Source organism: Mercenaria mercenaria, chromosome 18 (genome assembly GCF_021730395.1).
Source record: "Mercenaria mercenaria strain notata chromosome 18, MADL_Memer_1, whole genome shotgun sequence".
NCBI classification, from domain to species: Eukaryota; Metazoa; Mollusca; class Bivalvia; order Venerida; family Veneridae; genus Mercenaria; species Mercenaria mercenaria.
Genome location: NC_069378.1, coordinates 19,985,673 through 20,012,950, shown reverse-complemented (window position 1 = coordinate 20,012,950; position 27,278 = coordinate 19,985,673). Strand labels below are relative to the sequence as shown.

Below are 27,278 nucleotides of genomic sequence, written 5' to 3'. Positions count from 1 at the left end.
TAAGCAGAAATCAACCACAAACGTGTTTAGGAATAAGTACAAATTTACCACAAACTGATTTAGGTAGAAGCACAAATCTACCACAAACTGGTTAAAGTAGAAGCCACAAACTGGTTTAGGTAGAATCACAAATCCCCCACAAATAGGTTTAGGAATAAGTATAAATCTACCACAAACAGGTTTAAGAAAAAGCTGAAATCTACCACAAACAGGTTTAGTTAGAACAGTAGAATCACAAATCTACCACAGACTGGTTTTGGTAGAAGCACAAATCTACCACAGACAGGTTTAGGAATAAGGAAAAGTCTACCACAATCTGGTTTATGAATAAGCACAAATCTATCACAAACAGTTTTAAGAATAAGCACAAATCTACCACAAACAGGTTTAAGAATAAGCACAAGTCTACCACAAACTGGTTTAGGTAGAAGACAAATCTACCACAAACAGGTTTAGGAATAAGTACAATCCTACCACAAACAGGTTTAGGAATAAACACAAATCTACCACAAACTGGTTTAGGAATAAGCACAAAACTACCACAAACTGGTTTAGGTAGAAGCACAAATCTACCAGAAACAGGTTTAGAAATAAGCACAAATCTACCACAGAAGGGTTTAGGCAGAAGCACAAGTCTACCACAATCTGGTTTAGGAATAAGCACAAATCTACCACAAACAGGTTTAAGAATAAGCACAAACTGGTTTAGGTAAAAGCACAAATCTACCACAAACAGGTTTAGGAATAAGCACAAATCTACCATAAACAGGTTTAGGAATAAGTACAATTCTACGATAAACAGGTTTAGGAATAAGCACAAATCTACCACAAACAGGTTTAGAAATAAGCACAAAACTACCACAAACAGGTTTAGGTAGAAGCACAAATCTACCAGAAACAGGTTAAGAAATAAGCACAAATCTACCACAGACGGGTTTAGGCAGAAGCACAAATCTACCACAATTAGGTTTAGGAATAAGCACAAATCTACCAAAAACTGGTTTAGGAATAAGCATTGATCTACCACAAACTGGTTTAGGCAGAAGCCCAAATCTACCACAAACTTGTTTAGGTAGAAGCACAAACCTGTCCCAAGTGTATTTAGGTAGAAGCACAAATCTACCACAAACTGGTTTAGGTAGAAGCACTAATCTGCCTCAAGCTGGTTTAGGCAGAACACAACATCTGGCACAAAATGGTTGTATGGTTTTTGATAACACAATATATATAATGACCTTAAAGAACTCCAACATTGAGCAACAAGTGACTTTTATCACTAATACAGGCCACTTGAAATCTATTTGAAAAGTGTATGCAATGTATGTAGCATTTAAGAAATTAGTTTGCTTTGGGTTTAATGCTGTTTTTCAGCAGTATTTCAGTTATGTAACGGTGGGCAGTTAACCTAACCAGTGTTCCTGGATTCTGTACCAGTACAAACCTGTTCTTCACAAGTAACTGCCAACTTTCTCACATGAATCAGAGGTGGAGAACAAATGATATAAGACACAATGTTTTTATCAAATTGTCACAGAGAACATACGCCTCATCCAGGGTTCGAACTCAAGACCGTGCAATCCGTAGTTCTGCGCTCTCCCTATTGAGCCAAGTGGGTGAGCTTTTAAGAAATTTAATACAGTGACAACTGTGGATACATAAAAATGGTAACATCTTCCAATAAATAAATTTATTTAATGATCAGTAAAAGAAAACATAACTAGTGATAGATTATGCAATTATTAGCAGATCAGCTATGTGCATAAATCATTTGAAATTCACTGTTGTAACAATAAGTCCAAACAGGCCTAAGTTACTAAACTTAGGACGGAATATACATGTGAATATAAAAGCAGATTTGACAAATAACTGATAACAGAATTAAATATCCTATCATGTTTTCGACAAACTTGCCAGAGCTTTAACAGATCTGGTAAATTTAAAAAGACAAGAAATATGTTAAAATACTAAGTCGACAAAGGCTGAAACTGTGACATTGTTCAAGATCAGTTTTAAGATACAAAACACCACTCACAGTCAACTGACTGTTTCTTTGCTAGACTGTTGGAATAGCAGATTTAGTAAAGGCAAACATTTGCTGTAAGATAGTTGTGAAAGATTTCATAAACAGTTGTTTTAATAAACACTTTTGCAGGCAATTTTGTCAACTGGGAACTGCTTTAATTGGTCACTGGATGAGTAATGAAAAAGTCATTTAATGGTATGTACCAATATAGTAAAAAAAATTTGGGAGGAATTTTAAGCAGGCGCTTAATAAAAACAAGAGGCCCAAATGGGCCCAAGTTGCTCACCTGAAGACAACCTTAACCATTTGACTCTGCTTATGACTAGGTTTGGTGGAAATCCTTTAAGCTGTTCATTAAAACAAATCTTATTTATTTTTAATAATCACTTTTTCTATAATTTGCTGACACACACCAAAAATGCATTACCATCAGAAGAAATCATTCAAAGGTATTTCTATTTTATATTATTTTCTATATTAGTGGCCCCTATAATGAGCCCCTTTTAAACAAATTTGGCATAAGACCTTATAATGATGTTACAGACAAAGTTTAATGAAGATCCATCAAGCGGTTCATGAGAAGAAGTACATTAAAGGTATTTCAATTTTAAGCTGTAGTGGCCCCTAAAAAGGGGTCAAGTGCCCCCAATGGAACAAACATGGTAAAAAGCCTTATACTGATGCTCCAGACAAAGTTTGATGAGGACCCATTAAGCAGTTCATGAGAAGAAGCCACTTAAAGGCATTTCTAGTTTTAACTCTAGTGGCCCCAGAAAGGGGCCAAGTGCCCCCAATTGAAAAAATTTTGTAGAGGACCTTAAAATAATGCAACAGACCAAGTTTGATGAAGATACATTGAGTGGTTCATAAGAAGAAATCTATAAAAGCTATTTTTATTTTCAATTGATAAACACGTCAGACACACAATCCAATCAATATGACATTTTCTACCGTCAGTACCGAGAGAGAATAAAGGTTTATGACTGACAATTTTAAGCTGTATTTCTTAAAACAAAAATTTGAATATTTACACTCGTTATAAGTATTAAATTGAGCATCGTATAGAAGAAAATTGGCAAACCTCTGACAATTTAGAATGTCCTTAACACCACACAAAACTTGTGGATGTGCTACGTATATCACAGTGCTGGAATGGCGATTCTTAAAACATGCAACTCCGTTACGGAAGTGATAAAACTTACAACGAAATGAAAACATAAGCCTAAAGAATACATTGTTGTTGTTTTTTTACCATGGGAATATGGTTTTGGAACTTTATCAAATGCTTTAAAGAATTGATCAAAACACAACACAATAAATTGACATATTACAGTTCCGGCAGTGCATAAGTATTAGAAACCTGTCACCTAACATAAATTAAAAAACAATACATTTCATTAAAGAGACAGCCATTGAAACAGTACATTTTCAAACAATAACCTGCAAAAGACTAAACAGAAACAAAACTAAACTACCATGTGTGGCATTTATACAAAATCTGTATATACAGCAAATATTGGAGCATCTAGTAACGGCAGTGATAATGCGTTACGGAAATTGTGTTACACGTATAGTTAAGCCTATAATCAAACTGTTGTGTGTAGAAGAATAATGAGCATAATATAAAATGTCAGGGCTCTTTAGATAAAGTTCAAATGATAAAGCCCTTTCATGATGCAGGCTTTCTATCCATCTACGATCTCCGTCAAAGAATATCGAACATTTCTTGATGTTCCTGTCTTTTCTAAATAATCAGCTATTTTTTATACGTCTGATTTCTTTTTTTCATTTTACATCTTGGACGAATGGGACTTTGTATTTGTTACAATATTTTCAAGGTTTAGGAAGAAAATTAATCAGAACTTTATCAGGAGCCATGTCTTAAATTACGCAGCCATCCAGATGTGTCTCCTCGCACACAAATTTCTGTGATTTGATAGCAACAGTTAAATTTGCATTTTTCGGTTACTTTTCTGATATTAGTGTGTTTGTCTACCATTCTCTGAACACTTCCAACTCACTAAATAATGTTAATTAACGTTTCCTTACTAACATTTTCTGTTTTTCATTCTGTCACATCGATGTTTCGGACATTCAACATAAAACAGTTTCTACTGGATAATAAATTCTGTAAATATTCTTTGAATGCAAAGAATGCAGTCAGCTAAAGTAATAGCAGACTCGGTTTGATTAAGTCCGTTCAAATAATTGTAAGTCATATGTGCCACTACATCTTCTTTGCACATGGAAAAAAGGTCAAATTTGTCAGAAAAGGAAATTCAGAGAAACCTAATTACAATAAATCAAGTCTAAGAATACCCTATTTCAACAACATAAATAACAAAATTTCTATGTAACCTCCGTAACATAATATCTTTTTGGTACCAGAATAAAACATGTGGTCGCCGAAGTCACATTTCTTTTTTAAAAAGTTAGTAAAATATTAAATATTACATAATGAGGAGGACATTACTGAAACCAGATCATATTGGGTGCAGTGACTAAACAAAGACAAGTTCAATGCAGTTAGACAAACTATCTCACCTCCATAACGGTATTGTGGGAAAAATCAAGCTCTATATCACTTTTCTTCAGATAAAATAGTCAGAAAAAATATATGTCTCTTGATTCTGAGTCCGTTTTGACATATCTCTTTGGCCAAATGTTCATGTATGAAATTTGAATGTCGCACTGGAATTTATGAACACGTTATCGCCTCCGTAACGTACATGTTTAAAGAGGCATATTTATTTCAGCGCTGTATTCTATGTATAGATTTACGTTCAAACCCAATTGGAAAAGCAGAGAAAACACATTCAAACACCTTAAAACATAATCTCATAAACACCATGTAGTTTAATGCTTTTTTTTTGTGTATAACTATGAAATTATCTCATTTACTTGAAATACTATTCCACAAATAATTTAAAATTACACTTAAAAGCCTTTGCAGATCAGCCTCTGCTTCCTTCGAGTGACGCATGAGAAAAACTTTATTGTGCTTTCCGCATTTCAGTAGGCAGTTAGAACAGCTAAGATGTTATGTTACGGAAGTGATACGTTACGGAAGAGATACAATTATTTCAATATTTGATAACTGTTCGATACCTTGATGGTATATACTGAAAACAAGCCTTCTTACTGATGCAATCAAGGTAAATGATACAGACACAGAGGAAAAACACTATTGTTATCACGTACATTTGAAGATGTTCCCGTTACGGAGGAGAGATTTTAAATCGCGACAAAATAAAAATGAACTGGAAACAATAATATCAGAAATATTTACTTATCAGATAGTAACAAGGGTGTTATTTTAATAAAGTTATATCATTTGACGACAGTTTGTGTCACTTTTGTCACATGTATACCTTTTTCAAAATACTTTGTTGATATATTAGGTATTGTTACGGTAGGTGAGAACTGTTTTAGGCGACAGTAATAATTATGACCGGGATGAATGCATTTTGTGCTTATGCTATGGAAAATGTCCTTCCGCAATTATAATGAACCCTCTTCCATAATACTGCATGTAGTTTTGGCGCACAGATGTACTCCAGTGCTATCAACATAGTTAGTATTTATCTCAGTATACTTGGCGACATGGCTTAAATGAGCAGAACGCTTTTATTTCAATCCTACTGCACATAGAAAGTAGAAAAAAGATCGACTAAAAGTATTAAAAAACAAAGAATATGCCCTGGCTAAAGTAAAAACCTCTTTCCAATGTAATTTATTCATCATGTGTTTGTAAAAGATGAACTAGAATGAAGGCGACAAGGAATTTTCTAAAGTGGGTCAAATTTATGGTTTTGACTGCTTTACACTTAATCTGAAAAATATTGTTATTGCAAACTACTATTCAAAAGTAGAGGAAATTAAAAACTTATTAACACAATGGTCTAAAAGAATGATCACACCAACAGGCAAGAATATAGTTTTTAAGAGGTTAGCTATGTCAAACTTGAATCACCTAATATTAAGTTTACCAAACCAAAACATTGAAATAACTAAATCAATACAAAACCTATTTTATAAGTTTCTGTGGAATTCTGGACCTGATAAGATAAAGAGAACAGTCACAACACAGTCTTATGAATATAGTGGCATTAAAGTGTGAACTTAGAAACCTTTATGACATCTCTTAAAATTACATGGCTTAGAAGGTACCTTATCTATAATACTAAATACTGTAACTTTATCACACAGATATATCCATATTTTGGTGCCGACTTTCCAAAAAACAAACTACATAATGTGAAAACTCCTTTTTGGAAAGATGTTTTCCAGGGATATATAAAACTCAGCATGCAATATCCAAAATCATGGAAAGATTTCTGTGTTTTACCAGTTTGGCATAATAGTATGTTTAAAATAGGAGGAGCAAGTTACTATTTTTCGAGATTCTTTAAAAAGGGAGTAACATTGGTGAATGACTTCCTGGACAGAAATGGAAATCTGTTATCGTTTAACAGTTTTATAAATAAACTAACTTTCTTCAGTACCAAAGTATAATTGAATCTATTAGGGAATATTTAGATAAATTAAGATTTCCTCATTATGCTGTCAAAGAGCAAAATCCTTTGCAACCTTTACCAATAAAAATCATTCAGAGTGCAAATAAAGGTTGTAGGTGTATTTATGACTTTTTGTCAAGCTTTCATAAGTTACCAGATTCAAGTAGAAAATGGAGAGACAAATTAAATTAAAATGCTAATTTCAACTGGAAATTTATATTCAATTGTTCATTTGCAATAACAAAGGACCCAAAACTTCAGTGATTTCAGTTCAAAATAAATCACAGAATTACTGGCACAAACTAGTATTAGAAAAAATGAGGAAAAGAAATGATCATCTCTGTACTCTATGTCACAATCACTCAGAAACCATAGAGCATTTATTTGCAGACTGCCAAAATTCACTAACTTTTTGGGAAGTAGTTAAAAGATGGATAAAAATGTCCTAATACAGATATTGACTGGTCAAGATCAGATATTTTATTAGGTAGTTCAAATCTCAGTGCAGCTACTCTGTTATTAATCTTGATTGGAAAATACACTATCTATCAAAGTAAATTTAAGGAGGCGGTTTCTACCTTACAGATGCTTATTAATAGTTTAAGAATACATTTGAAAACTGAGAAGTATGTCGCTAAAAAAACCCCCAAAATATGAATAGCTTTGATAAAAAATGGAAAAGTTTTAGGACTCTACTTGTAGATGGTGAAGTGCAACACGTGGGTCTGGGGCTTCATAGTGACTGCGCCTGTTGTCTTTTTTTGTTTTCTTAGTTCTGTTTTTATTTCTCAGTAAAAAAAATAATTTAGGACTGGATTACATGCTATCTATTGAGCACATTATTAGTTTTTCATTAATGGATATTTTTACTGACTCTTTTCCATTCTGACCTTGTACATTTTAAACTATATTTTTCCCTTTTGTTGAAAAAGTTACTTTAGAAAAGATATGCAACTCTGCAATCTCCACACAAAAGTATCCGTTAGAGTTTCTTCCCCTAGATCAATACCTTGTTAATGATAGAAAACCTTGCAAGGTAACTATGTATGCTAATATTGTTTGTAATTGGATTTCTGGAACCTACTGGTTAACTTGTCCTTGTCATTTTCGTACTCGTTTCCTTTTCTTTCGAGCAAGGACACCAAATTATAATACAACTATTAACTATATTTATATTAATGTAGACCCAAACATTGCAAGCAAATTGAACTTTCAATTTTTCCAATAATCAGTCTTATCGGTTGTTTTGACACATTAAATAAAGAAGGATAATTTCGCTTTATTCGCTATATCTTTTAAATGGTTTAAAATAACGAATTTGCTTTAGCGCCATTCGCTGATTTAATCTTTAATCTAAATGATGATATAAATTTAAATGTTGTAAGTTTACGCTTTCGCTTACCCTTTGGACTTATAATCGTACCACCCTTGTTTTCCATTGATGTCAATTGTAAATGTCTATTTTTGCTAAAATTTAGGGTAAGTTTTGTTTATATATTGTACAAAGTACGAAAACGGAGAAAATAATCGTTTTTGCTTCGGTGATGTTCTACAGAAAAATTATCGCTCGACTCAACTGTGTAAAAATAATTTAAAAAAAATGTTTGATTTAACTTACCCTTTGAGTGTTTTATAACAACACAATTACTTTTAAGATGAAGACTCGGGCCGACTCGGAATTTTCCGGATTTTTTCGAATGCGAGCAGACAACTCAGTATACAGGTAGTTTCCAGTTAAGGTAAATTTTAAGTCTTTTTAATAGACTCTTTGGGAAAAGACATAACTTTCGTTTGCAGATACAAAACTCAGAAATGCCAGAATCAAATACAAATGTATATGTTTATATTTGACGGTGATCTAGTGATAAGGTTATCGGCCGCTCAGTCAGGAAAACAAGTGTTCTGGCCCCACTTGGATCATGACCACGTCTTATCATATGATATTAGTACTTGAATTGTTTTCAAGGGAACGAGCTCGAGAGCAATTTAAATAAGTGTCAAACTTTCATCACAGTCGAGCTAAAATAAATTAATATAAACTAAGTACATTATATGTCCTTTCTAATTGATTACACAAATGCTAATTAATAATTTGGTGCTTGGGAGGGGACTTGTAATCAAAATTCATTGGAAATGTCCCATCAAAATGTCTGTTTTACATGACGTTAATAATGAGGGAAAAAATAATTATATGAAAACAAAGAGTAAATGACTTACCAGATCCTAGTTTAAGGGAACGGTTATATCCTCACATACCACCCCGTTTTATCACCAGATACGAACAATATGATAAAAATTAGATAAATATTCACTTTTGAACTTTATACCTGGGATAGGATGAAGTTGATGTTAGTACATCAAGTGCGTAGCCGGTGTATGGGGAAACCTCTCCCCCCCCCCCCCACCCCTCCCCCCACCCCGTGTTCACAAAACATTTTCAGTCTCAGCTGAGTTTGATAATGAAACTTTATTTGTCATTTATATCTAAATAGCATTATCAAAACAAAACTTTAAATTAATAATTATCTTCAAATGGTTACTTAGTCATATTGAACTTTCAATTTTTCCAATAATCGGTATTATCGTTGTTTTTTGTTTTGACATATTAGATAAAGAAGGATAATTTCGATTTATTCGCTATATCTTTTAAATGATTTAAAATAACGAATTTGCTTCGGTGGCATTCGCTTATTTAATCTTTCATCTAAATGATGATATAAATTTAAATGTTGTAAGTTTACGCTTTCGCTTGTATCCCATATTCAAGATCATTATCTGTTCTGTTTATTGTTTATTCAAGCGACACTTTTGATTTTTAAATTAAATGTTACAATTTCTGAAGTGTGCAGGCTTCCGTACATGAAAACAGGGTACATCGCTCCGTGGGCATCAATCTCTGAATAACTTTGTCCCCCTCTTTCAAATACATATTTCGCACGTGTAACTTGGATGTAAGGCGCACAGGAAACTGCTAATTTTGCCGTGTTTTACGTTTAAGTGGACATGATTGTCAATTCTTTATATCTTTACAATGTGTTTATATATGTCATACTTTCTACTCTGAAAAAAATACTATACGTTTGTAAGCTATTGATGTGTATATCCAATAAACAAAACGTATTGCAACTAAACGTGGGTTTTTCATTTCTATTTTCAAAATAAAACTGTATTTATTTCTTATACATAGCAATGATAATTTGAATTATTTCAAACAGATGTCTTGTTCCGCTAAAAGGCCCAGAAAGAAATGGACAAATTACACAATGTTGCATTTCCTTTTTAGTTAAATATCCTCAGTTAGTTCCCGAGTTTATTATACTTAAAAAAGTTATTAATTAAAACAAACATTTGACTTGACTGTGAATTAAGCCATTCTATTTTCATATTGGTCAATATATAAAAAAGAGAAAAGTTGTTAACATGCGTACACAGTTGTATTTTCTTTATAAGTTTATTGCATATTAACATAGTATGTTTTCAGTATGCTATGATGATAAAGAAACTGAAGTTATTTTTATGGTTATTACATACGTACATTGGTATAGTTTGTGCTGATGTAAAAATGTATATTGCTAAATAAATTTTGAAATATTACAATGTTGCCTTACACACTTATGTGATAAAATGTGTTCACGGATAAAAAGACCTTTAAGTACTACCTGGAACGACTACATACTTTTCTGGTACTACCCACTAAATATGTAAATAAAGACGCAAGGGAAAGATATGATATCCCTTTCAAGTACTTATTTTCTTTATTATTTGACTTTGAATTTTATTATATATCAAACTTCACTCTTCCTTCACTGATGTCACATAATCCCTATACAAGTGTCTTTAATCCGCTTATAACATAAATGCTATGTAGAGTAATGACTTATTACCTGAAGGCAATAAATATCAATTTTGTAGATAAGGTGACTTATGACCCCCGCTTAATCTCGGAAGTTTACGTAAAATTTACGGACGATAACGATCATACCTGTTGCATAATCGATTTTTCTCCAGCTAGGCTTAAACTGACCCGCATAGTACAGAAAGTTGTTAAGTTTATTTACTGATTAGTTACTCAAACAGCGTTTTATCATGTGCATGGTCCTTTCACTGTTAATATATTACTAGTCTTTCTTCTTAAAATAGTCTCCATCCGGAACACAACCTGTTTCACTTGATGATATTGAACAATGTATACCATTATTTGCATAGATATGTACATTTATGCACTTTCAAACAATTCTGGTTTATGTAGGTAGATTTATATGTAAATATCCTTTCTGGCACACAAAATCAATTTTGTGATGAATGTATGATACTTTTGATGTGGAAAAGCAATTAAATTATAAAAAAAATGTAATTAATAAAGACACTGCTGATAAAAAGAGGACTAAAAACTATGAAACCACATTTAATGAAAAAATGTATTCCAAATGAGACTTCACTGGGTACTGCTTTTTTCCTAAATATATAATATTTTATGTAATGGACAACTTGAAAATCCAAAAATGTGTCAGAATATTGCTTAACTGAACTAAAAAGTGTCCATGCACATCAACTCCGGTGAGAGAAAGAAGACCATCACATGCCTCTTGGACACACTATCATACTGTTAGAAACAATCCAGATTTTTAAGTTTTGTTTTTTATACGGCTTGCTAACTGCTTTTCAGATGATACAGCGTCTACAAACATATCCCTTTGAAAGTATCTGCTAACATGCTAATAAGTCAAACAATATACATTATGTAAGTTAGACACGTTCGGCACGTGCTGCTTTCGTCGTGAACGAATGGAATTTAAATGACACAAAACCTCAGAAAGAGCGAAAGATTAAAATACATTGAAACAAATATCACAAAATTCTAACAACTTGCCGTGTCACAATCAAAAAATACAAATTTGCTGTTTGTGTTTCCAGTGACATAACGCTGATTACCAATCGCATACAGAAATGAACTTAAAATATACAATTCTCCATTCGTTTTTAATTCTACATATAGTTGCATAACAACGGCTCCTCGGTCTCATTTTTTCACATGTTGAGACGTTATAACGTCATAATTACATATTTTCAATAACACGACTCGACTCTGCGAAACAGTGTCCGAGGTTTCCCGGTTCACGTAGTCGTATATGTATTTCCAATCCCTATCATCTAAATTGTAACTTTGTGTGAAGAAAATGAAATATGTTGACAAAATTAGTTTATATATGTACACTGCTTCACACGTGTTTAATAGATTAGATATCATAGAATGTCACCATCTTTTGAAAAATATTAACAGCTTCGTGTAAAGGACATCGGATATTATGCTAGGGATTTAGCTCAAATTTCAATGCCATTTCTTGACTTCAATAGCTGATAATTTTATATAATGGCTTCAAATACTCATAAATATGTTATATTCCTATCAAATTAATAAACTTTTATCATGCAGATTATCAGTTTTATTAACATTTTTAAAAATAACTGAAAAATAAACAATAAAATTGGAACAAAACTTTTGGTCACACAACTGTACTTCAGTTCTTTCCACCCGAGTGCCCATGATAACTGATACATTGATCATAGCCTATTGTTTGTTTTCTATACATCTATTGCTATACTGTATTTACACATGCACACTACTGACCGGGTATTATAGGGAGGGTTATATACTGAATACATGTAGTGGTGTAATTTCAAAACATTTTTAGTAACATTGGTGTAGCTGGTTATTTTCAGTTGTAGTGGAGAGGTGTAGGAACTGCCTAGGCCACTGTGGGTTCAGGGTAGCCTGGGCTTTAGCATTCTATGAAACATTCATGCACGTTCTAGATGCCTTTTCAAGGTCCCTTAGTATTGCATTGTTGGTGTGTTTAGTTTTCCAGTTTCATAAATTATCTGTAGGCACAGACCTGCTGTGCTTACATAATTGCGGCTACGCCACAGAGTCATGCACATTTAGCCTATTCTTTTAATGCTAGCAAACATTTTGTGCTTTCTGTTACTTCAATACAAAAAAAATAATAAAACAACACAACAATACATGTAGTAATAAAATACCGATTGGTCCAATATATCAATGGAACGTAACTTCACTTGTTAGTATTCACATTTATGTAGATAATCTTGGGGCGTCAGTGTTAGTTCTTTGGAGGTCCTTACTAGTATTTTGGTCGTCTTTGGAATACGTTTCAGACGTGTGGGTGAATTGGTGTTAATTCTGGGGGTGTCAGTTGTAGTTCTTGGGGCGTCAGTATTAGTTCTTGGGGCGTCAGTGTTAGTGCTGGAAGCACCTAGGTCATTTCAGGAGTTGGTGTCTGGTGTAGTTCTGTTACAGTTTAGGATGCTGAATCCAGTGGTTCTTTGGTTCGAATTAAAGCAAAGGTTTAAAATGCATTCTAGGTACGCCATAATTGTGTCCTACAAAAGGTAAAAAGGCATTTCCACCACAGTACGTGACACTATTCCCATAGAAGTACGTCTATACCTCTGTACAAATGGTAAAAAGGCATTTGCACCAAAGTGGCACTACTCCCATAGAAGTTCGTCTATATCTCTTTGTTATGTTTATGTTGAAGACACGTACATCTAGTTGTATATGTCTAAACCACTAGCTTGGTTCATGACTTGCGACAGTTGTCTCAATCCTGATGACAGTCAATCAATTCAAGTTCGACTTTCTATATCCGCTATTTATTTATTACAGTGTTTTCTATGTTTGAAATAATTACAAAAACGAAAAAAGCTGTAGATATGTAAGGTTTAAGAAACACATGCAATAAGTGTCAAAATATTTTAATAGTTTATGTAAAATTCATATGCTGACACCCTGTATGTAGTTTTTTTTTCTTCAGTTTTTAACACTTTCCCCCTGTGACAAAGTACCATTTTTGCAGGATACGTATATAATAATTACTTACAAAGGCATGTGAAATATTTTGTTGCGTCACTGTGGGGAAAGATGTTTAAAACGTAAAAATGATTAATGTTCATATTTCAAAAGAAATGAGAATGAGAATTGTCAACAATGTCTTCTTTTCACAAACTTGTAAAATTTAGTCGGATATATCAAGAAATGGTATTTAACTATCTTTGCTATGCAATTTTAGAAGTCTAGCCCTAGGTCAGTGTTTTCTTAATTGAATAGGCAATCTGAATAGGAAAATGTCCGAGGTCCTTTTTATACTTGCTCAAAAGCTGACACTGCCGTATCAACATTCAGTATATTATTACAAAACTGTGATGCATACATTTTAACTGCATTGCTTCTGTACAATAAGTGCGCATTTAGTATTTCTTGTTGTAAAGGTACTGCTCCTAGAACGTAACATAATGAAATACGTAAATATTGCTATGGTATATTAAAACTATAATACAGCTGTATACATTTTAGGACAACGTTGAACTGAACTAGATCCAATAAGGTTCCTTTCAGTCTAAAAGTCATGTATTTTAAATGAGGTGGCATTTTGAATTTAAGTTGTACAGTTAAGTATCATTTAATGATACACAGTTATTAATCTTTAATAAACACATAATTTGTCATTACTTAACACTTGAGTGTATTCTACAGGTATCAAAATGTATCATTGAACATACATAGTTTTTTGTTTTTTTGTTTTTTTTTGTGGGGGGGGGGAAGTTGACAGTACTAGTACAGAGGTGTAAGTGAAAATAATTCAGTACTAGATCTTTTATTCTCTGTTGTTTAAATTCCACCATGATTCTAGATTCTTGGAAAAACGCTAAATTTTGAAGTCGTGAACATACGTTTTCATATACTGCCATATAGAAGTTTTTCTTTTATCAATGGTGATCAGCAAATTTCAGGATATTTTGTAGATCACTTCTGTGATAAAAACAAGAAATAGCTTAAAACTAACTGTGTATGATTCTTTGTATCAACAACATTTTTCACAGTATTCTGGATATGCAACAGAGCTCAGTTAAGAATTATTCCTGGAAGATGTACTGATAATGACTTGTTCTCTGCAAGGAACTAACAAATTCCCCATATGACTGAATGACTTCAGAAATACTGTCTTCTGTCAAAGGTAAAAGAGAGCAGACTATCATTCCTCAACTCTCGATCTTGTGCATTACCTAATGGCCTACTTTTGGCAGGCTTTCTGAAACATAGTTACTCAGGGCATTAAGCACATTGTACTCCTCACGCCTGTGGATCAGTTAAAAACCAGAAGCCCGAAAAGCATGAAATGTCCTTATCCAATAGAGTTTTATATGGAAAATCAAAAAAAAAAAGGCTGAAGTCAGGACGAGTCCTGAAAAGTCACATGCCTAAGCTTTCACTTTGGCCTCATATTGATGCAAAACTGAACTATCTTTGAAATGTTTTAGCTTACTTGATGATGCCATCATGAAAAGGACTGAACACATAGAGATGAGGTGGAAGTATGTCAAAATTAGCAACCTAAACCATTCAGCCATACAGCCCCTTAGATAAGAAAGTAAGACAATACCAGTTTATCTTGCCATGTTTTGAACACTGCCTTGGCTGTGATATATGCCTGACCAGCAGCATTAACTGCTGTGGCAACACGCTGAATAGCAAACTCGGGATCTTCAGCCCTGAGAAATACAGATTTCAGAACCATCGATTTCTTTATAAATTCTGAATCGAATACATTACTAGTACATATTAAAAAGACATAAATACAAGTTAGCCATTCATTAGTCAATAAAAAAAGAAGAAATGGAAGGTAAATCGCAAACAAGACACTGACTCACTAGTTTATCTTTTTATGCAGAATTGAAAACCATAGTGTATTTGCTTACGGCCATTTTTCAGGTCCCGTGCGATTGGAAAAAAGATTAATGGCGACATATACCAATTTGTTCATTAAGACCTGAAGTTCATTTTAAGCCATGTCGCCAGTCCGAATTCCGCGACTGGACCGTGTTATGACGTCACCAAAATGGCGGTCATTTTTGTTTTGTTTTAAATTTTACCATCTTAAATTAATGGTCAAAGTAATTTGTATTGATGCTTAAAGTGGGCATAAAATATTTTACATCATGACACATACATAATTCTCTTATATAGTGATATTTTGAATAAAATGAACGCAATTTATTCAATATTATAGAACTTTGAACAAAAACAAAAAAAAAAAAAACGTTTCTAAGCCATTTTTGCTGTACAATAATCAAACGGAAATTAGATCCAAAACGAGCCTGATAATAAACCACAATGAAAGCTGAACAGTATACACAAAATGCATACCAACCTAAAAAAGCAAAAATAGAAAAACCTCACCACGGCAAAATTTGGTTTCAAAACCTCTTTAACAAATGTATTTTTTTTAATTGTATGCTATTCATAATGCGATATAACGAATTATGTGGAATAATGAACAAATATTTCATGAATATTTCGAAACTGTTTAACTCTTGTTGTCCTCCTATTTAACATTGATGAGCATAGAACATGAATATGATATAAACAAAATATCAATTGTATTACTATAATATATATAGTACTTTCTACTTTCACTTTCGATTTGCTACAAATCACATACATTTAGCAGTCCATTGGTATTTTAGCTATTGTTTCTTTTTTTTTACTAATAACCATTTGTGTTGATGTGACGTTAAACTTAAAACCCATGAATTTACTGCTCTCCCGTTAACAAAAATTGGCCATAAATAGCGGCCAATAAGAATTGACATGACGTGCAGAACATAATCGTTTCAGAAACGTTTTAGCTTTTGACTAAAACACATCTACAAAATTGCAAATATAAATTTATTGGAAAGATTTTTAATTCTATTGTACGTTTATTCTCTGTGGTATTCTTATATATCGTGTTTACCCGTAAAGGTACATTAAAATGGCAAATCGCATCGACAACAGAGCCCCATTTGGCTGCTAAAGAACCGAAACTTTGCACGATCTGGAAACTTTGTATGATATGTCAAACATCTGGTGGTAAGTTGTGTGAAAATCCTAACGCTTATGAAAATGTTATTGCTGCGATTCACCAGCGTGCTAAGTATGGAGATGGCGATTTCCCCGAAATAGAAAGGCGTTTGAGCGGGTATAGTATAATAAAAAGCGAAAAATAGAACTTGGTGCTATATATGAAGCAGTTGGTCATGAAAATATTCAGGCTCTCCCAGCTTTCCATGCATTTTCTGGGGCAGATAATACATGTTCTTTCTCTGGAAAGCTTTCGAAACGGCATCCAAAGACATTCAAACAGCTTTTGTAAAGCTTTCAAGGAATGACACAGTTGACAACAATGTGTTAGAGTGTCTAGAAGAATTTGTGTGTACTTTGCCAGGTACCAATATCAAAGAGCTCGGTGCGTTACGTTGGTGGATGTTTCGAAGAAAACAAGCTGAATCTAACAAGCTTCCGCCAACTAAGGCATCATATTTACAGGCAGTTCTTCGGACACAATATCAATGTATCGTTTGGAACAATGATACTACTAATCACCCAGATTTGTCCGACCCAGAACAGTTTGGCTGAAAGAATGGCGACGGTATTTATGTTCCTATAATGACATTAAATTCTCCGGCTCCTGACACATTATTGCAGTTAATCAAATGCAGCTGCTCAAAATCACCATGCGGTACTACGCGTTGCAAATGCATGTGGAGCAGAGGAAGATCTTTGTTCAAGTACAAATAGCATAGATATAGATATTGACATGTAAATATTACTTCATTAAATTATTAATAACAAACAAAAAGCTACGAAGGTCTTCGAATATCATGATTTCGGTATATTAAAAGTAGTAAAGTTGATACGAAACAAAATATAATCAAGAACAAAATAATAAAATAAGTTTATGTTAAAAAAGTGGGTGGGGTAATCTTTATTTCGAGTATTTCACTGCATTTTATCATCATTTTACTTCTGTATCTTATTCAGTATTGTAATTACATGGTATACCAATATTCCAGAACAAGAAACTAAGCTATTGTTTCTTAATTTTGCTATCTATCCAACGTTAATATCAAGATACAGAAAATTTCATTTACACAATTGGCCGCCATTTTGATTACGTCATGAATCGGTCCAGTCGCGGAACTTGAACTGGCAATATGTCTTTTTGTGATCTTTAGGCATTACCAAACAAGTTGATATATGTCGCCATTAATTTTTTTTCCAATCGCACGGGATTCCCGTTCTGAATACACTACCAGTCAAATGAGTTTTAAATACATTGTACACACAATCATTGTCATTTACCATGAAAAAATACATATTGATGATTATGCGTTACTTCCATTTTCGTTAAATATTCTTACAATTTTGACCAAAATTACTTACCTTCCGCATACATCTGGTCTTTTGATCTTCTCAGATGTTACATCTCTTTGTACTTCCTCTACAGCTATATTCTGAATGAAGAACAATAATTGTTCCGTATAAATAAGTTATTAATATACAATGTCTGTCTTAAAAACATACACACATTTTACAGGTGTTCCTTTACCTGTTGACATATTTGCCTGTAAAATACGGATGTGTCCTTTTTTCCATCATTCGGCGTCCTTCCATCGGTAAAGTATATGTACAAACAAACATGGTCTAGATTCGCTCGTCTGATATTTTTAACTAAATAAAATGTAGAAACAGAAAGAACTAGGACTGTGTCGATTGCCCCCACATACTGTGTGCTCTAAAAAGCAAAATATCAGTACAGACCATTTTCACATGAAGGATGTCCGGCTAAAAATCCCCCGCATTTTTTCATGCGAAAGTATTTAGAAAGCGGAGTAGTTTCTTTTTATTTTAATGCAATATCTATTTCTACAATTGCAATTAACATTCAGTTATTATCACTGAGCCTGGTCTGAACCAGGAGGCAATGCAGCTTCTGAATTCATTTATTTCCAATCTATCTTGTTGGGGCAATTGCAATCGAGATAGGCAAACGGTGGTAATAATACCTGTTTATACTTTCATTCATTTATAATTGATGCTTCTATCCGGAACCGGTTGAAATGCACTAAGTCGTTCTCCAAAATATTCGTCTAAAATAACTATAGAGGACTTTTACAATTTAGGGACTATACCCAAAGTTTCGAAATGATATATAAAGTCGATAGATCTACCAACAGATGTTTTGCGGGGGTTAATATCAACCCGACACAACTATAGGTCAAATAGAAACTTTCAGCTTTTGATGTAGGGTAGAACTCTATAGGTGCCCCATTCGGGCATTATTTAATCATAGGCGGGAACCTGGGTAGAACCACCGACCTTCAAAAAGCAACTTGAAGGCTTCCTCACATGAAATATTCTAAACCTCAAGAGAGATTTTAACCTACAGTGTTGAGCAAAAGTGATTCTCAACCACTCGGCCACGGAGGCTCCCGCCATATCAAAAGATGGATGCTGAACGAGATAATGACTCACACCAAAAGAACCTACATGTATTTCCAAGTGCCATGACCGTTATTCCTATAATTCTAAATCGCTTCATCTTACAAATGCTTCGAGCTGAATTTGGTTGAATTATACTCCAAATAACAGGACGCTTTAGGACAGCGTGATAAGTTTTGACTGTCGCTGTCCCGTGGCATGACAACTATTAAAATATTAAATCATAAAATAAGTCATCCCGATAAGCCAAATGGGCTAGTTGAATCCAGCCATGCGTTTCTGGAGAAGTCGTACGAAGGAAATTCTGACGTACTGATGGACGGACGTCACTAATTTCCTTCACAAAATTTTTGTTCGAGACATCACTTTCTTCTAAAGCAACAGTGAAAAATTCAAAAAAATCTTTGAACGGAAGAGCTGATCCCCAACCCCGCCCCCGATAGCTCTTCCTGCAAGTTCTTGGTCCTTCACATATAGCTGGGCATTTAATAATATACCGGACATAGTTCATTTCAGACTTGAAATCAATGTAAGTATCAAAAATGTATCGACTAAGCTTGAAACAGTAACAATTTTGTGTACAATGAAATAAAAATTTGGATTAATTGTAACAATAAAGTGTAATAACAGTAAGCCATTCAAATATTACCAATATGCCTAATTCTACAAATGTTGGAAATAGGAGGTAGCCTAAGGTCAATTTTCCCAAACACCTAAGCCATAATTAATTTAGCAAAGTCACTGTAAATATTCACAAAGAGGCATTTTGGTCTGAACTTATTCATGACATGGTACAATTAATAACATTTAATCACAAGACAACTTACATTCTGCGCAAAAATTCGCGTGTCTGTAGAACTAGCTGAATTAAATGTTCCTTGCTGACCATTGGTTGTATCCCTATCTGTACGAAAATATTGTAACATTAACAGAAGATAGAAAAAAAACGTTAAACTTCATAGGATTTTTATTCACTATAATACATGCCTGACATATTTACGCCAAATGAACTTAACATTAATAAGTACATTGTACAAAGTTTTGTAAATTCTAAAATCATCAATTAAGTATAGCACTTTTTGACGATTGCTAAAACATGAATGTTTTCGCGTAACAAACCATCTCAATTTATTTTGTTCGCAAGTATATACTATCGTGTAAATACAACTGTGTGTGTGATATGATCGTATATGAAAGAGATGAACTAAGCGTTGTGTTTCAGGTTAGATCCTTTTATTGCTGTATACTCAAGTTAATCATAACAACGTTGTGGCCGGAAGTAACGTCATGGCACAACGGTACGTTGCGCCATGACGTCGCGTGTTAAAGCCCGCAGTCCACGACATTCTCCGGGCCCACAAAAGATACCTGTAAAACTATAGTAATTGTATACATACATATGAACAAAATATCTCAAAATCATGTAAACTGAAATGTCGAAATGTTTCTCTTTGATAATTTTATAACGTCTCTGAAAAATAGAAATAGTTACACACATAGAATAGTTAAGTCTATGTTGATCAGTAAACAATACTCTTCACTTTTAAATCTCAATCACTAATTATGTATCACTTAATTATGAAAGTGTCTCTGTTTGTACACGATGTATTTCACTAAATATATAGAAAGTCAGTTTATGTGTTTTCTTGTCTCACTTCTAATGGGAACAGCTTCACGAGTGGTCTGTTAGTTACTCCTGTGGACGTCTTGACCACAGCTGAGCGAAATAGTCCGTCTTTACCAGGGATTAGTTGTTGTACCACGGCTAGTCTCCAGCGCGTTCTCGGTGTCTCGTCATGTATTTGGACAACATCTCCAACTGAAATCGTCTGCGAGTTATTCCCTGTCGCCTGATGATTTTCTCTGAGGCCCGTCAGGTACTCCCGGCGCCAACGTTGATAGAAGTGTTCGACCAGCGTCTGTTGAATACGAGCCTGTTTAATAATAGACTGGTGGTTGTTAAGGTTACCACTGGTCGGATCGAGATTGTCTGTATCGTTGTGTGAAAACGGAAGGGAGGTAAATCGTCTGCCAAACATCAGGTGTGACGGTGTTAACGGCTCTGGGTCTGAACTATCGGATGTGACATATGTTAGCGGTCGGTCGTTAAGAATCGCTTCTATCTCAGTAACTACTGTACTTAATGTCTGGTATGTGACAAATGAACGTCCAAGTACTTTCTTCAGTGTTTCCTTGGTCAGTCCGATCAACCGCTCCCACCATCCGCCGTGCCAGGGAGCTCTCTTTGGAATGAATTTCCATTCTATGCCGCGTGTGGTAAGGTTATGCTGTACTCGCTCATCTTGAAATAGTTCATGTACGTAACGTGATGATGCGTGGAACGTCGTTGCGTTATCGGACATAATGACTTCCGGAACAGATCGTCTGCAGCAAAACCGCCTTAGTGCATGTATGAATGTATCTGTTGTCATATCTGGAACTAATTCAAGATGTACTGCTCTGGTTGAAGCACAAGTAAACAAACAAACGTATGCCTTCATTTCTCTACTGTCACGGTCACGTACGTGTAGCGCTCCTGAAAAATCTATACCAGTTACACGGAATGGCTTTGCATCTTCAACTCGTGTCTTATGTAAGGGCGGGGCGTCTGGGGACATGTAAGGTCGTCCGTTGACTTTCTTACAAGCTACACATTTCTTCAATACAGACTGGACGCTACGTCGTATAGAAGGTATCCAGTATAGCTGGCGTAACTGGGTAACGACAGATGATACGCCGGAATGTAGTAATCTCTCGTGTGTATCTTGAATGAGTAGTCTGGTATAGTTGTGCTTGTCTGGTAACAGGTACGGAAACTTAGTTTGTTTATCTACCGGTGCATTGTGAATTCTGCCACGACATCGTATGAAACCGTTTTCATCAATGTATAGTCTAAGTTGTCTCACTAGCGTTGCACGAGCTGATCCGGTTTCCATAGAGACTATTTCTTGGGTAAATGTAGATTGTTGAATATCTTTTATCCAAATATTCCTAACCGTGTTCACTTCGTGTGATGTCAAACTACCTAGTTTCCGGTCTGTACGTGGCGAACGGCAATTTGAAGCGAATCTAAGCACGTACGCTGTCACGTTCAATAATCTATTCAGCTTGCTGTATCGGTTAATGTCTACTATCTGACTAATTCCCGTAGTATAAATGGTGTTATCTGAAGTATACTGTACTGAAGTGGTATGTAAGTCGTGCGATATCAGCTCTTGTGTGTTCTTTTGTAAAGATGTAGAATTTCTATCGTTCCAGGTTGGCCATTGAAGTTTGTCTGTAAGCCAGGTAGGTCCGGATTCCCACAGGGTACTCATACTTAGGTCTCGTGCTGTGATTCCTCTAGTCAATAAGTCGGCTGGATTATTTTTCGTACGGCAGTATCGCCAAGGAAACTCGCCACTCAAACTCTTTATTTCATCGACTCGATTTCTAACAAATCGCTGTAATGGTTTATCGCTCGATAACCAACTCAAAACAATCTGACTGTCGGACCAAAACGTTACTTTTTCTATTTGTAATGAATCCTGTGCATGTTTAGCTATGCGTGCGCCTACAACTGCAGCCATGAGTTCAAGCTTCGGGAGGGTCAATGGCTTCACTGGTGCAATTCTGTTCTTCGATATCACGATTCTTGATTGTATGTTGTTGCTAATGTAAACTGCTGCTCCGTATGCTTGAATGCTTGCATCCACAAACACGTGCAATTCAAAAGACTGTTGGATAGTGTCACTGGATGGTAAATATCGTCTGCTGAGATGGGTATCGTGACAAAAGCATAAATCTGTTGTTAGCGTATTCCATTTCTGTAGATACTCATCTGATAATGGTTCATCCCAGTCTACTTTCTGTTTCCAAATATCTTGCATAAGTAGTTTTGCGCGAACGGTCACCGGGCTAAGTAAGCCAAGAGGGTCGTATATGCGAGAGGAAAACTTCAATATATCTCGTTTTGTTACACTGTCTAAGACTGGAATATCTCTCTGTGCGAATGTAAGCGTGTCTGATTTTGTATTCCATAGCATTCCTAGCACTTTGCTGGATTCGTCTTCTTCAGCAACTTTGTCGTCTGCTGCTAACTTCTGTATTTCTAGACTGTTGGAAGCCCATGATCGTAGATTCATTTTGGTACTAGATAGAAGGTTTCTGGATTCGCGGTAAAACTTTAATAACTCGTCCTCATCTCTAAAACTGGATAGTACATTGTCAACGTACAAATCACGTTCAATAGTTGATGCAGCTTTCACGTGCGTGTTGTTTTCAAGGTGTTTACTAATAGCGGCACTCAGTATGAAAGGCGAGCACGTGGCACCGAAAAGAACGGATTTGAACCTATAGGTCACAAGAGGGCTGTTTGGGTCGTTTGGATTGCTGAGCCAGAAGAAACGAGTTACATCACGGTCATCTTTGTGGAGTCCTATTTGTAAAAAGGCTTTCTCTATATCAGCTGTCATGCATATCTGTGTAGTCTAAACCTGAGCAAAATGGATGTGATATCGTTAAGATCTGGCGGTGTGGATTCAAGACAGTCGTTTAAGCTGGCATGGGCTTTAGTCTGTTTGCAACTGCAATCATACACTATCCGAACTGGGGTGGTACTTGATTCTTTACGTACGGGATGATGCGGTATGTAATGAACCCTGGTTTGAGTCTCTGTGACGTCACTAACTTTTTCAATAAATCCGCGGTTCTCTTGATCTGAGATTATTTTACTGTAGAACTGCAGCATTTTGGATTCTTTGGATAGTCTACGTATGGTGTTCTCAGTACGTCGTAGAGTGACGTTGTAGTTCGTCGGTAGGGTAGGGTGTTCCTGCTTCCACGGTAGTTTGGCTATATACTGTCCATCTTCGATATCAATGCACGTATCCTTGTACTGTTGTAACACGCTGGTATCTTTCGTGTCTTCATCCTCTGGTAGAATTCCCATACTCTCTAATTTCCAGAATCGCTCTAATGACATTTCGTCTGCTGCACGGGAGGTTATACTAACATTCATCACGTGTTCTGACTGGTTCACGTTACGATATCTATCGTCTGCTACTGGTCCCGATAACAAGTATCCCAGCTTGGATTTCACAGCTGTCGGTCCTTCCCCCTCTATAATCTGGTCTTCTACTATCGTCCAGTAGTAATCTGCTCCAATCAGTATAGATATATTGATATCGTTTCTCCGGTTATGTGATGGGCTAGTTTTAGGTCTCTCAGGTAACTGTATTTAGACACTTGATGTATGGTTCTGTTACTCATGGCGTAGCTATGCTGGGACAATTAGTACATGGATTGGTATCAATTCACGCTCGTCTGTTACAATATGCACGGTTGCTGTATCAAGATGCATTAGTCTGTTGTCATGGTTACCAAATGTGGAAAGGGAAATTGTTTCAGGACGCTGACGTGTTAATTTCAGCTGATTGGCTAGAGCTTCTGTTATAAAGGATCTTTGCGCACCCTCGTCTAGCAGTATGTTTGCAGCCGCGTCTATACTTCCGGAACTTACTGTTGCTGTCGCAGTTTTTAGCAAAACACCTGCGTTGACGTTTCTAGACGTAGAATGAAATACAGCAGCTTCTGGTCTTAATGTAGAAGATATTTCAGGCCGGGTCTGTGGTTGATTTCTGATTACACCATTGTTACATATACTAGTATGATGGCGTTTGTTGCATTTGCGACATCTACCTGTAGCTCGACAATTTACAATACGGTGCGACTTCAGACAATTAAAACATAGTTGTTTCTGCTTAACGATCTGTATTCTAGCAGTATAATCAGTGTATTGAGTACAGTCATTATGGGCGTGGTCACCTTCACAAAATGCACACTTCTTGGTTGTTTGAGTACGGACCGGGGTTTGGCGAATATTTAGTCTATTACCTGGTTTGTGGGTTTTAACGTGGGTTTCGGTCAAGAATGATGCTGTTGTACTATAGCTATATAGCCCGTGCTGTCCTGTAGATATACTATCACCAGCTTCTATTATGTCTAGCTCTGTACGTATAGCCTCTCTAAGCTCACATAACTGCCAGCGATTGTTACCATGGTTACGTGTCATATTGCGTCTTATCTCGGAGGGGAGTTTATCTATAACAATGGGGACTAGTAAATTTCCGTATGATTCCTGACATTCACCAAGTGACTCTAGACTTCTTATATATGCCTCTAGTTTATCATGGAAGTTTCGTAGGCTAGGCAATGCATTACCGGGTGCTGGTAAACTAAGTAACGCCTGCATTGTAGCATGGGTGATCTTATGTACCTGACCAAACCTTTCCTTTAACAGACTGACCGCTCTGCTATAATTATCGTTGGTCAAGGCAAATCCTTCTATAGTACGTTCAGCCTCGCCTTCTAATTGGTTCTTAAGATAGCTGAAACGTTGTACATCAGTTAGGTTGGGGTTACTATGGACTGTGGAATCAAACGAGTCCCAAAAGGTCTGCCAGCGTAGAATACTACCATCAAATGTGGGAAGGGCCAGATTAGGAAGTTTATGAAACTGGGACGGATGGGAAACTCTAGAAAGTTCACTTACAGTTTGGCTGTCTGTCATTACCGCATTTGTGTTCTGTCCTTGCTCTGTCGATGTTGATTGTGTTATCGTTGTTTGTTCTTCTCTCTGCTTACCAAAGTCTTTCAATAGCTGTAACTGCATGTATAGATCCAAGAATACATCTCCGTCTGTAACGTCTCATCATTGAGTTCCTCGATGTCTGTCTGATTTGAAATTTTCTCATCAAGTACCTTGAGCTGTTGAAACTTCACCTCCAATGACTCCAGAACGGCATTGTACTTTATAGGTGAGAAGTTTGCTTCGTCTTTGATCGCCTCGATTTTCTCTAAGTATTGCTGCACTACGTTTCTCTGGGCGTTTCTCTGTGTTAGGAGTTTCTGTAGAATCATCTCTGCTATTTCTGTCTGGTCACGGCACCAAAATGTCTGTGTGATATGATCGTATATGAAAGAGATGAACTAAGCGTTGTGTTTCAGGTTAGATCCTTTTATTGCTGTATACTCAAGTTAATCATAACAACGTTGTGGCCGGAAGTAACGTCATGGCACAACGGTACGTTGCGCCATGACGTCGCGTGTTAAAGCCCGCAGTCCACGACAACAACAATAACAATGGCTTATCATCAGCGAGCCTAATAATGAAAAATTAACATTCGACTGATGGTAAAATCAAAGATCATGTTGAAATACTTGATTAGAAAAAAAGATATTCCAAACCTAAAGCAACAAATTGTAAGCCCATTAAATACACCAAACATTATGCAATAAATACCTCCTTGTTCGCTTTCTTCGATAAGTGATCCAAGCGTGGCGTTTTCCGCAGCATCTATACTGATGTTCTCTGTGTTTCGTCTAAAGGTAAAGCACCTGACTTTGTTCTCTTTACACACATCATCTATATCTTTTTGTAGCGTTTTCATGTTGTGCTTAGTTCTTTTAGTTGCAACGAAAAGTTCTGCTTTTCGTCCTTGTCTCTCCTTATTTACTAAAACAGTGGTAAGGGACTCTAATTTCGACCTTATGTTTGCACTGTTTAGCGCAATGTTTTGTATTTTTCTCGGGTATAACATTAATTGCTCATCCAAATGATTCGCTTCGTCATCTATTTTACTGTTTATAAGTTTCTGTTGTTCAAATAATTGCTCCTTTCTTCGGCCTTGCCTGTCGTCAAGCTTCCTGATAACTTCGGCCCTTTCATCGTCTAGTGCTTTAAAAATCTCAATACGTTGCTCTTCAATTTTGTCCTTAATGTACTTTTTCTGGAGGCTGATTGACTTCGAAATATCACTACTGTTAAGGGTTGCTTTTTTCAATTTTTGACCATTCTCATCTCCAGTGCGACTTGCTTCTTCCTCGACGGCTTTCAGCGATTTCTTAACTTCTTTCAATTCTCTGTATACATCTTGTGACTGCATATATGAGGGGATATGCTTAAATTCGGAGCACTCAGTCTGATGTTCAATTGGTATACATTGAGGACATGCAGTGTTGTCGCATTTCGTACAGTAGAATTTTACCAGGTCATTTGGATGGAATACACATCGTTCTAAACAGAAGTCCTGTGGCATGCTAGATTTATCGAACAGTGTGTGATCTTTTGCTAATCTTTTGTGATACTTCAGACATGTACTACATAGGTAATCAGAGCAATCGGAACAAAACCCATCTGCTTCAACAGTGTTACCTTCCTTATTACAAGGTTCACAGAACATCGTCTCTTCAAAATCAGAACCATGCTCCCCTTCTGCAGTTGCCATTTTGTCCTGGTATGTATTGAACCTATTAGGCTAGATTTTGATTTAACTGTTCCTGATCTGATATTCCTCTGCGGTAGGACTGATCATCCGGCTATCTAAAAACAAATTCCTGATGAAAAATATAATTT

At 35.6% G+C, this 27,278-nt stretch overlaps 2 protein-coding genes across 3 annotated transcripts in view; both read right to left on the bottom strand.

The window, feature by feature from the left end:
• The window catches only part of LOC123557263 (tripartite motif-containing protein 45-like), a 47,174-nt gene extending 38,350 nt beyond the window's left edge, over positions 1 to 8,824 (bottom strand). For both annotated transcript variants that reach the window (XM_053530613.1, XM_053530614.1), the window contains exon 1: positions 8,758 to 8,824. The gene's annotated coding sequence lies outside the window, so the exon portion shown is untranslated. The remainder of the gene's footprint in view (positions 1 to 8,757) is intronic.
• Positions 233 to 27,278, bottom strand: LOC128550495 (uncharacterized). Its single transcript, XM_053529692.1, has 5 exons — positions 26,166 to 27,278; positions 19,711 to 19,787; positions 17,825 to 17,895; positions 15,003 to 15,111; positions 233 to 700 (listed from the first exon to the last, which is right to left on the bottom strand). The coding sequence occupies exons 1-5, from the start codon at positions 27,148 to 27,150 to the stop codon at positions 233 to 235; spliced, it is 1,710 nt and encodes a 569-aa protein (XP_053385667.1). The 5' UTR covers positions 27,151 to 27,278.

Coding starts and splice junctions, on each gene's coding strand:
- LOC128550495 (XM_053529692.1), bottom strand. CDS start 27,150: ATGGCAACTGCAGAAGGGGAGCATGGTTCTGATTTTGAAGAGACGATG. Junction 15,112..17,824: donor AGACCAGATGTATGCGGAAG/GTAAGTAATTTT, acceptor TGTATTTCTCAG/GGCTGAAGATCCCGAGTTTG. Junction 701..15,002: donor AAACATGGCAAGATAAACTG/GTATTGTCTTAC, acceptor TACCTAAACCAG/TTTGTGCTTATTCTTAAACC.